At 40.4% G+C, this 12,065-nt stretch overlaps 1 protein-coding gene across 5 annotated transcripts in view; it reads right to left on the reverse strand.

The window, feature by feature from the left end:
* Positions 1–11,654, reverse strand: part of myripb (myosin VIIA and Rab interacting protein b) — a 114,650-nt gene extending 102,996 nt beyond the window's left edge. For 2 of the 5 annotated variants that reach the window (XM_008438598.3, XM_008438596.3), the window contains exons 1-2: positions 11,467–11,648; positions 2,338–2,565 (exon numbers count right to left, since the gene is read on the reverse strand). In XM_008438598.3, the coding sequence (XP_008436820.1) occupies positions 2,338–2,447 (110 nt within the window). In that variant the 5' untranslated portion in view covers positions 2,448–2,565; positions 11,467–11,648. Of the gene's footprint in view, positions 1–2,337; positions 2,566–11,466 lie in introns of those variants that run through there. The other 3 variants (XM_008438597.3, XM_081601467.1, XM_081601468.1) reach the window with 3 other exon arrangements.
* Between the last annotated feature and the right edge of the window lie 411 nt (positions 11,655–12,065).

Here is a 12,065-nt window from a genome sequence, read left to right on the forward strand (position 1 = left end):
AACGATAGAAATTCATTGTTTTCTTGATTTTACGTGTACCACGAAGAAGAAACGCAACGCTATGAATCATGAATAGCAACATTATTATTGATATTTAATGTAGTAGCAAACGGCAATGTCAATTTTCTTTACGTCTTAAAGCAGCACTTTTACCTATCATGGGGCTGAGTCTATCATGTCAGTGATTGAGTAACACACAGTCAAGCCCAGCAGCGGAACTGAAGCAATCTGTCAATTTGAATCTAATATCCATTAGGAAAAGCTGCTTCAGGAAAGGAGAACAAAAACAACATGGATTCAAATGCTGATGGCTTTTATAAACAACCGCTGCCATATAAATTACCGCTTTCCAGCTCATCTTCTTTCAGCAAACAAAAAAAAAAAAAAAGCAGTAATAACAGTCTGAGCGACATAAATTATTTCTGATCATTCATGACAGCTTGGTGGGGGAAACATTTTACAGCCTAGTAATTTGGGAATACACCATCTTCGCTTTGAAACCATTTCTGGGAAAATAAGACGCGTTTCGTGCATGCTCCGCATACTGATGCTCGGATTCTGCTCTGTGATGTAACTTTGTTATGCTCCTCAGGAGTTTAGCCGAGATGTTTAGTGCTCCAATCGAAGCAGTCTAATCACTTGTGGCATCCACTCAGGAACAGTAAACTACTGATTTGTTACATCTCCATAACAGCTCGAGTTTAGGCCAAGTCGGGGAATATTTGTGCCTCCAAAATTATACGTTATAGCCACGTATAAAAAAGCAGATAAAAACATATTTTGTTGGGATACCAGATGCAATGAAGCTGCACAACATAAATTACCCAGAGTCTAGATTTTTTTTTTTGGCAATATCCACACTGATAGTAAAACAAAACCGGTTTAGTAAGCAGGCACTAAAGGACAGGAGGAGAGGGAACAATACGGACCAGAACATGTGGCAGGTTATGTATGAATCAGTAAGGTCTCCGTTGTGTTATGTGGCCAAAGGCTTTGAGATACGGATAAAAGATTGCTGAGAAAAGAGAAAAGAAATAGCCAATTATATAAAGCTGTTGGTGTCTTTTTCAAAGCTTTCTCTCAAGTTGCAGAGAGGCTATTGTAATTATTGCTGAAACTGTAGACAGAGTAAAGATAATCAAAGCAAAAGAGCATTTGAAACCATATCCTGGGGGCCCCCAGGTGCCTCGCTTTGATTATGATCACTGAAAAAAGTGTATTCATGCATGCCAGTTATACTTCCAATTTGAACAGGTAGCATTTCAAGACCAGTAAAGTTTTAATTATACCACTCCTACAGACCAAAGTATTTTAATTAAGGTGAAAGAGATGAGCTGAAGAGACTGGAGTTTCTTTTATCTGCATGGAGGATACAGTACTACCGTCCTGCCCAACCCCCACATGTTTCTGAACATTTCCACTCAGATTTTTGAAGGAAGGCCGTAATAATTGTAATGACATATTACAACTGCAACAGGCTTTGGGTCCTTCTTGTGGAGGACACAAATGCAGGCAGGACAAAGGTACGATCATGTAGTTGATGTTGAAAGATGGAAAGAATTACAACAGAGAATACAAGGGCATCAACTCGTAGCAACCTTGTGAGGTGTAAGTAGGGACTAAACAAACCGGGAGCAAAACTGAGAATGGCAATTACGCAAGAACGTATCTGCATACCCACTCTGAAACAGCAGTGAGAAAACATAAAATGAGGGAGGCCAGTTGAAGATGACACAGAATGAACACAGATAAGGTTCAGAAAAAAAGAAAAACAAAGCAAAACGACAAAATACTAGGACAACAGTGGAAATCTCTTGTAATAAAAATGGTCTTCGGAGGCAGATGCTCACACTGTGGAAATGGGAGCAGAAGCATAGCTGACCCATTTGTTTGAGGGTTTACTCCCATAGTTCCTTCAAATGTCGTGATCTCATTGCAATAAAATGAGAATTGTGTACATCTGGTAATTCAAGTAAATAAAGTAGGATGCCGGAAAAGGTTCTAAAAGGACATGCAATAAAGGATGTTATGATCAGCACTTCCAGCCAGAATATTATACCACATAACTGTATCATTTCAAGAAGGTTTAGTGGTATACTAGCTCAAAACATCCAGTGGTCCATTCGCAGGATATTGCTTCTTTTACCAAAGCAACTTTAAAACTGTCATAATGGAAGAAAAACTTCCACACAAGCCCTCTGATCGTCACTTTATCTGGTCATTTTCACTCACAGATGGCTGTGATATCTCCTCTATCAGCTCATGTCAAATCATTCTCTAAGTGTCAAATGTGGAAAAGAAAAAAAAAAAAACCCAGGCGGGAGAATGTCATCTCACCTCAGCCTCTCCTCCTCCTTCTTCCGCAGCTTCATGTCACGCTGAACCACTTTCAGCACATGCTCTGCCTCGTCGTCTGTTAGGCCCGACAGGTCCAGCTTGCGTCCCATTGTCCCTGGCCTCGCCACGCTGAGCTGCTGCTGGTCAAAGAGGGGGAGGAAGAGGATGAGGAAGAGGAGGAGGAGAATCGCAGGTGTCGGTGCTCAGGGGGCCGAGGCTGGGACAACCCTGTGGACAGGCAAAGGAAACAACGAAACAAATGAAAAAAAAATGTAAAAAAAGCTGTCTGTGAATTTGGCAAACTAATTTACTCCTCATTAAATGAAGAAATTAGGACGTTTCCACTTGGAAAGAATCAGGACGCTTCTTTTTTTAGATATATCCTGCATATAATAAAAATGTCTGTCTTTCAGCATGCAAATTATTCTGCAATGCCTGCTTTTCCTGACTTGTGAACGAGATTAGTGTTGCCAGTTTTTTGCCTGCAGGATCCATTTTCTTCCCAGAGCAGATGAAGACTGTCTGGAAGGATTTCTTCCCTTAATGTGATCCTTGAAACCGTTTCTGGACAGAACATTGGACCTGTTAAACAAAGCTCCTCTGGCTACAAGTTGCCATTTCATGAATGTTACGAGAGCATTTCATTAGTCTCTGGCTTAAATACCAGGCTGCAGTTCACCATACTTTAAAGTTCTGTAAAATGCAATTATATTAGATACAATGCACATATGCCAAATTATCCTAAAAGTGGATTCTTCCTAATGCATTTGGTTGCAAAGATAATTCTATTAAAATGTCCAGCAAGGCAATTTAAAGAGCTTCTTCTGTGTTTTATTTAATAGAGTATGATGCCCACTCTGTTAATAATACTCCCCTCTGTAATAAAGTAGATAATAAAGCAGGGCACATATTAGGCCAGAGTGAAATAATCATATAATTAATAGGACAATATCTTCGAAAGGGTGGTGTCCACAGCTCATTCAACTTTTTTGAGATGTAAAACTATTTTCCCCCCCTAACAAATTTCTTCTGTTTTTACTTTGTTGACACACATACATGTTTTAGATAATCAAAACAAAAGTAATATCTGGCAAAGACCAAAATGGCATTTTAAAATGATTATTTTTTTTATTTATTAAGGGAAAAGAGCAATCCAAACTAAGCTTGGTTGCAATAACTACAATGAAATATGGAAATAAGAGCTTAACGTTGCTGTGGAAGAATTTTGACCCGCTCTTCTTTGCAGGAGTGCGGTTGCTCAAGCATTATTGTAGGATCATGTGACATCAACATCTCTAAAAGATTTTAGTGCAGAACTTAACTAGGACACTCAGCAACCTTTATTTTCGTTTTATATGTGTTTTTTTTCCCTATATGTTTTATATCTGTTTTTTTTTTTGTTCTTTAGCTCAAATTATGATATTTTTCCTCTTTTGGTATTTTCGCCAGTCTGGTTCTGCTTAGGTGATTTCTAGACTCGACAGGTTAGGTAGTAAGCAGAAGAATATAACCAAGAATCACATTAATTACTTCCACAGTTACATCATAATTTAACAATGGAACCAGTGACATTTTCACAAAGCTCTGATAGGTTTTTTCTTTAATATATCAAATTATCATTTGAGCTCCTGCGTACTTAAGTTATCTTATCTCATCTGTCTTCATTTGATAAAAATGCAACATTTAAGTTGACGCTGGAAACTAATGACACTGAACCAACTTCTTCACATCTAAAAACAAAGATGTGTTACTCCTTCTTACTTCTTCATTATAATTTATGTACTAAATCTAAACGAGATGTTTGACAAATCGGTAACTCTTCTTCTATGACAATAACTACATTCAGTGTAGATTTTATTGTAATATTGGAAGCAAGTTTTTAATTCAACTCTTGGATTATCCATGCTTTAGCAGCATCCGTTAGCTGCAAGCAAATAAAATAGAATAATATAAATCACACCTTTGAAGCTATTGTTTGCCATTTTGGGTGATAAGATCTGATTTTCTCCAGCAACGGCACAGAGGTGAAGTCTGTCTACTGTCAACACAGACAAATATTGAAGCTACACAATATCAAGTAGTGTTTTGTCCAGCAAAAAAAAAAAAAAGCCCATGGTTTTATTGAGCATTTTTGCCTTGGCTCCATTCACTTCTCCAGGTTATTTCAGGACTCACTTCACTGCAGACTCTAGTTGAATTTAACAGCTTTAACCAAGAAAAACAAACCTGAGCTGCTGCTGCTGCTTCTGGCTTCACAAAGCCTGAATGAAACCTTTGACTCCGTTTTATCCTTAAACGCATCTCAGTGGGACGTGTTTCAGTCGCTTTACCAGTGGGATAACTCTCAATGCCATAAGCAGACGTGCGGAAATGCGGAGGTGAGAAAGAGGCTTATGTCACATTCGGCGGTGGAGGAGAATGACGTCTAAATCTGGCAGTCTCACAGATCTGTTATCAAACAGCGTGAATAGGCTGCAGACTGTCGCCTTGCCATTCACACATGCTCCCCTATTCAGCTGCTGCAATAAGACGCCCAAATCCTCGTCCCTGCCAAAGCTTTCCAGCCTGAAACGGAGTGACACTTAATTCAAAAGATGAATGAGTCCCGACATGTGTGAATATGCCAAGTCGAGTGTCACCGTGTGCCCCCACAGTTTGCAACCTGCTCTTGTTCAAGTAGATCTGTAATTATATTTGCACGACGGAAAGCTAAAACTCGAGGGTGGGGGGGGAGAATAGAAGCCGAGCATATTTACCACTCGCACGTTTATTTTTGCTTTAAAAATGACTTTTTCTTTCCATTCATGCGTTCATTACGTTTGCTGGAGCTCTCATAAGCCCAGAGGCAGGTTACATCTCTGCTGTAATATATATTATCATAAACATTCAAGCAGCAGCACTTATGAGCCTTGACTGTTCAATGCACTGACATCCTGTAATGAATTCAAATTACACCTGAAAACTCAGAGCTTAGAAACAATCACCACAACATTATTGAAACTACTTAGACTTAAGAATATGTCAGGAACTGGATATTGCAATCTTAAAAAAAAACAAGACTCGTTTTAAAACCTCGAGCTTTTCGGTTGGTAGTCAGTCACTTATGTAGTAAAGATCCTTACTTGTGGCAACGTGAAACTGAAGCGTGTCTGTCTGTCTATCTATTTCTAATGTCGGGGATAGTTGCCACCTTAGCAACTTCATTACAAGAAATTTTCTTTGTAAAACATATCCAATACTGTGTGGATTCAGTCTTATTTATTATACCAGCTTCTCCTTGCAGGGCTGCAAGGGGGCTGGTTCCCATTTCCAGCACTCATTGGGGAAGAGGTACGCCTTGGACAGGCAACACACAGACACGCCTGACAAATAACCATCCACATACACTTATTCCTAAATGTAATTTAAAGGGAACATTTCACATAACAGTCATGTTTTGAAACTGCGGGATAGAGAACCCACGCATGCATGGGAAGAACTCTGTGCGGAAAGGCCCTTGGCCAATATTCAAACCCAGGAGCTTCCTTCTCCAAAGCAGCGGTACAACCAACTGCGCCACTGTGACAAACGTTTGATTAGTCATTTCAGTTTTTAAGACTATTTCTTACTCTTCATCACTTAGTGCATTTATCTTCATCCAGCTTCCTGGATGCCTCATACGATTCAATCAAGAATCCATCGCTCCTTACATTCCGCAACAATCCAAAGCTACTGACCCCACATGAAAAACGGTCTTGGTCAAGACTGAGGTTGTAACCATCAGCATTCATGTGACAGAAAGTTGAGCTATCCTACAAACAATCATTCTCCCAGCTGTCAAATCTGAAGGACCTATGCGTCAAACTCTATTTACAACCTAATCTCAGCATGAACATTCTCAAAAGATCATGATCCTGCTCTCCTATCACCTTCAAATCAATGCCCCAACACCAACAGAGACTGCGCTGTCTTGATTTGTTGAATTTAAAGGAAGGAGTGATGGATGTGCCGTGACAGCACCGTCATTACTGTATGACTGCAAGGCATTTATTTGCTGGTTCTATATCGTGTGTGGTGTGAAAGGATGGTGACTGAGCTCCCGTCATGTCTGAACTAAACGATGCAGTTGTCCATGCACTTTATACATAGATATTACAGAAACGGTGGGAGAGGCTACAGGGCGTTTTGAGCTGCACATGGTTGACCGCACACTGACCCATAGAACTGTCCCGGCTGCATGTGATAAAAACAATCATATAATGCAGGTGGAGTATAAAAAAAAAAAAGATGTGCCTTTCACACGTAATCAACAACAGCATAGATGAGTGATTAGTGCTGAAGCAGAGGAGAAGATTGCAAGTCATTCAAACAAAAAAAATTCTTGTCACACAGTAAGGAATGGTTGAACGTTTACATCTTTTCTTCCCAGTTTGCAAAGTTGTTTTAATCAACAAACTTCCAAAATGGCCGAAACATCTCCCACAGTGTTGTTTTCATGCACAGATTTTAGTTAGCCATTGTTCTGCATGTAAAATATTAGACTTTTAATTTACAATTTAAGAAAACATTAGTTTTCTAGAAAGGCTGGTGATAAGGCAATGGATTTTCGGTAAATATAGCTGATGAAAACCAGTAGTGTCATGATGTCTGGGAGTATAATATCCAGGTACATTTTGCAGGACAATCAACATTCAGTTGTCATAAAAAAAGCTGAATATTTGAAACATGACCTAAAAGAAGTTTGACTTTGCGAATTAACCCCTTCAAATTGGCCTCTGTCTTTTTAAGAAGCTCCTGCTCAAACAAGGAATCTGACTTTAGTTTAGTTTAGTTTTTAACGTGCAAAACAGTGTTCACATGTTAAGCATAAATATAGCAGTTCTGGTTCACTGCTCAAAGTGAAAGGAATAACGAAGACGGAAACTTTCAACAGTTTGAACTGAAGCGTTTCATGTGTGCAATATTCCCAAGCACACATAAAAACTGGATAAAACATTAAGCGTTTGGAACGACCCAGACGTGAACCCTTTTTAACAATGCTTAAACTAGGCCATTGCAATTGTTGATGGAAAGACTGATGGGAATTATGCCAAGATCTCCCTCATTCTTAATTTTGTTCCTCGCAAATAAGCAACATTCATTCAGACGTCAGTGGGTTTGTATGTAAGCCTGTATGGATTATTTTGATCCTTTGCGAATCTACAGAAAAAAGATCCACAATAAATCCAGGAACTTTAAAAATCATGGAACTTGTCTTTTAAATCATCAATCCACTCCTCCAAAAATGATGCATTTTCACACAGATAATTTTAAAAATAACATATTACAGTAATTTTACACCACTAATTAGCTTACCAGTTGAGAAGCACCATATGTTCCAGGTTTAGTGTCAAACTTTATTTTTAGGTTTTCAAAAAGAAAAAAAAAACCTGCAGCAAAAAGAAACGTGTTAATTTGTCACAAATTTGTTTGGTAAGATTTTCAAAAATGTAAACACCTCGCGTGTTTTTTCAGAATCTCATGAGATACCGCACACAATGACACTCTAATATTTCCACATACAACTTCATCTGTAACATTCTGGCTCAACCGGTCACTGTGTCTGATAGAGAATGCAAAAAGACAAGGTCGGGCATTCGGTTCGCACTTTGATTGGCACTACACGAAAGTCCACCAGTGTAATTCTTTCAAGCTACGAAAGCAACACCTTCAAACTGACACTCTCACTTAAAGGGACAGGTAGTATCTGTGAAAAATAGGTCAAACCGCTACATCTCTCCTAGAGAGCGGAACTGTGAGTTTTGTTGCTTTTTCACTCTCAATGCTTCTCCTACGTGCAGCAAAATAAACTTATGAACTCAGGTGTACCCAATTAAAACCCACAAATAAATCTTACGCCATCCTGCGGAGCGCTTGGCTCTACTGCGATTCCTCACCTCAGAGAGCCGGCAGACGATGGACAAACTGAGAACAAGGCCCTGCTGGAGCACTAAAAGGGCAGATGCAGCCGAGCGCAAAATGAACTGCTTGTTTAAGACCCTCTCCGTTGTGTTGGTTTTTTTCACAGCAAGTGAGAAGGAGATTGAGACAGACTCCAGATGAATTAATATTTGGATGGTGAGTACAATAAAACGAGCTGACAATGAGTGAGGCTTTTTTTATATATACATTATATATATATATTTTTAAATCAGATATTGTGATTTAAATTATTGGGAAAGCTCTCCGTCAATACTTTGCAATTAGGAATGCACCAAACAGATCTGTGACTGAAACCAGGTTTCCAGTTTGATCCTGCTGAAAGGTGACAGGCAACACTCAAGAATCCAACTTTCTTCCAGTCAGTGAATGCATCATGATTGATTTGCTGTTGGAGCTTTTTACTCTGTGAAAAACTGCAGATATCGAGCTTTAATCAAGGAAGACTTATTAAAAATAATCAATTTAAGGGTTGGATTCTTTATCTTTATGTTTCCGTTGAGCAATTTTTATCAGGACAGGAGAAGAATTTTGAATTTCTTTTGTTTCAAATCAAGACTTAAACAATTCAGCTTGAGATTGTAAAAAAAAAGACTGAGAATCAAGAATTAAATGTATTACAATCAAACTGCATCATCAAGGAAGACCCACAATGTGACATTATTAATCTGTGTAGTGCACAATGTCACCTTCAGTAAATTGACTAGCTTAGACTTATCTACAGACTCAAACTATATCATTTCCTGCGACCATGAAATTAGAATTATTTGTCTGAGAAGTTCAAGCTTAGACTACGGTGTAAATTATTTTGATGATTTATTTATTGATGGGACTCTGTCTGACTTGAAAGATTCTTTTACATTTTAAATAATGACACTATTAATGCAAAGCTGCATTCAAAGTCAATTAAAAGTGCAAACTTTGCATTATTTGGACAATAATGAGCCTTTTAAAACATAGCTCTATTAAAATTTGCTTTGAAAAGCCATTAAAAGCGTCAGTTTGGAATAAACGTGTCATTATTTACCGAATGACACTTCATGGCAGCAGTCATAGACATTCATGAAGACCCCTTTATGTTCGTGACAGGCGTTATGTCATATCTATGACAGTGTCGTGTCAGTCTTATGCACGCCCCTTCACATAAAGTTTCACATTAGAATATGTCAGTGTACGAGAAGCAAAGACTTAAGAAAGTTTCATTTCAGTGATTGAGTGAAAACGTCTACTGCTTTCTGACACTGAATTGACTCTCAAAGCACTAGAAAGAGGATATCTATCCGTCTAATTCTGAGATTGATTAAAATAAGAGGATATAGAAGAAAGACAAAAACAAAGTCGTAGAACAAGACTTGATCCACCGCTTTTCAGCATCAGAACAGGGCTGAATGCCAACATAATTGGCTGTTTGCTCTGATGCAACACAGTCACACAAGTGCTATTCACCTTGTTACTGTCAAACCAGACTTGCTCATTGCATCGCCAGACAGACAGGTGTGATTCTGGACTCCGAAACACATCTCCACTGCAGCGTCGGAGTGCTCTCTACACCGCTGCAACCGACTCTTTTCATTACACTTGTCAGTATAAGGCTTGGAGGAAACTCCACGGGCTCAGAAATCATTTGAAGCTCTTCCGAAGGCCAGTTTTTGGTCAATCTGAGGGTTACACGCAGAGAGTTTGAGATCAATGTGCATTATGCGTTTACCCCGCTCTGGGACTGCATAATGTTTGCCCGCCTTGTGGTTGAGTCACTGTCATTCCCAACAGCTTCCACTTTGTTAGAAAACATCTCACAGTCGATAAAGGAAAATTTAGCAGTGAGGCAATTTCACAACTTGACAAACCGCACGGTAAAATACTAGAATTGACTGATCACCAAAAGCAAGTTATTCCTTCACAAATGTTTGTAGAAACAGTCTGCAGACCTGTGGCTATAGAAATTACTTCAATGGATGAGTTAATGTCGTGTAAAGGGTAGATGTGTATTTTGCCCCAAACCTGCTGCTATCGGTCAAGATGACACCAGCAGAGTGCCCAGAAAATGAAAAATAACACTGGAGTTAATGTTTCACTCGAAGCTAATAATAAAGGCACTTTGTCTCACGTAACATCAAGAAAAAAAAAGAAGAAAAAAAACTTGCAGAAGGTAAAGCAAGTATCATCCAAATATTAGAAAGTAGGTACTTTAAAATTCTCCCTCTCAGGGAGAGGATTTGATCATTTATCACTTTTTGACACCTGCCTGCTGAGCCACATCAATCACCACCCTGCCTATCCACGCAAAGCTACAGAGGAAGCTGCTGCTGCTGCTGCTGCATCCGCCTGGGAAGATGCCCTCACATCTCCAGCGAAACCCGTCAAACACATGCACCAGGAGTCACACTCTCACCTCACCTGAGGTGTTGAAATGAAAACAGATGAGGACTGGGTATGGCTGCGTGATCGTGCATGATGTGAGTGAGTGTTGGGAGCACGAGCATTCAAAAACGAAGGAATGGATTCAAATTTGTGAGGTGAATGCTCTCTTCCTGCATTCCAAGATGGTCCTCCCTGCTGTCAACAGGTGTGAAGTCAACAATGAAACACACACATACACAAACAAAACAACCTACAATATAGCATGGCGAGCCAAGCTAGGATTTTCAGCCTGCATTCCTAGGGGGAGGAGGTTAAAGTTTCTTTCCCTTACAATGCTCCCTAGACTAAAACATGACTTTACTTCCACTGGCTTCGGCTCAATCGCTTTACTTTAATTCAAAAAGATGACTCACACTCTGCACCTCCAGGACCCGGTTTTTGTTTTGTTTTGTTTGGGGTTTTTTTCCCCCCCTCCCAGCATCATGAACCTGTCAAGACACCTGCTCATTTTAACCCCTGCGTGATTACATCGATTCTCTGTTTCTTTCATTTAAAGGAGCCACCTATTCGTCTAACCCTGCCACGTTAGCTGTGACCGGATGATAACATCTGTGCAAAATGTTGCAGGAGAGACGGGTTCGGCTCTCTCGCAGGAGACTAGAGCATCATTCTGCTCCTCGCGACGTCTAAGCATGCACTGTAAACAAGCCAATGTAAAAAAAAATAAAAATAAATAAAAAAGGATGCTGGTGTGTTTCCTGCCTGCTCGTTGCATCGTTTCAAAGCCTGTTTGCGGTGAGAATCACTTACACGGGATCAGCCGGAGCCGAATGACCGCCAGTCACAGCCTCCTTATTCCAGATACTGACCAAGAGACGCGGAGGGATGCGAGCGTAAACTTCCGCGACACCTGTCAGCCTGTCTCCCGGTTACTTTTTCCCCCCCCCTCGTCTCTGCACCAGCTCGACTGGTCGGCTTATTGTCCCCCCCCTCCCTCCCACCTTAAAGCACGCCAGGCACCGGTGAATGGGTGATCACGGGGTTTGTATTAGAGGAGGAGGGAGGAGGAGGAGGAGGAGGAGGAAGCAGGGTGCACGGCGTTACGAGGTGAGCGACCAGGCACCCAACCTCGATTTCTTCCTGGTGCTCATGAACACTGATCGCGATGGAGCCGCGGATGAGGAAGGATTTAGTGAATGGAAAATGCAGTATTCTCCTCCTCTGCATGGCACCTGGGCATCCTGCGCTCCAGTCTGCCTCTGATGTTCCTGCAGGAGGTGTAGAGAGGTGGTGGAGGAGGTGGAGGAGGAGGAGGAGGCTCTCTGAGCTGACTGGATGCTTCATTCACAAAGCCATTGAATGCAGTCAAGTCACAGAGAGGCGAGAAAAGTTTGGCAGCGAGTGTAAGC

This window comes from Poecilia reticulata, chromosome 20 (assembly GCF_904066995.2).
Source record: "Poecilia reticulata chromosome 20, P_reticulata-male-v2, whole genome shotgun sequence".
Classification (NCBI taxonomy): Eukaryota; Metazoa; Chordata; class Actinopteri; order Cyprinodontiformes; family Poeciliidae; genus Poecilia; species Poecilia reticulata.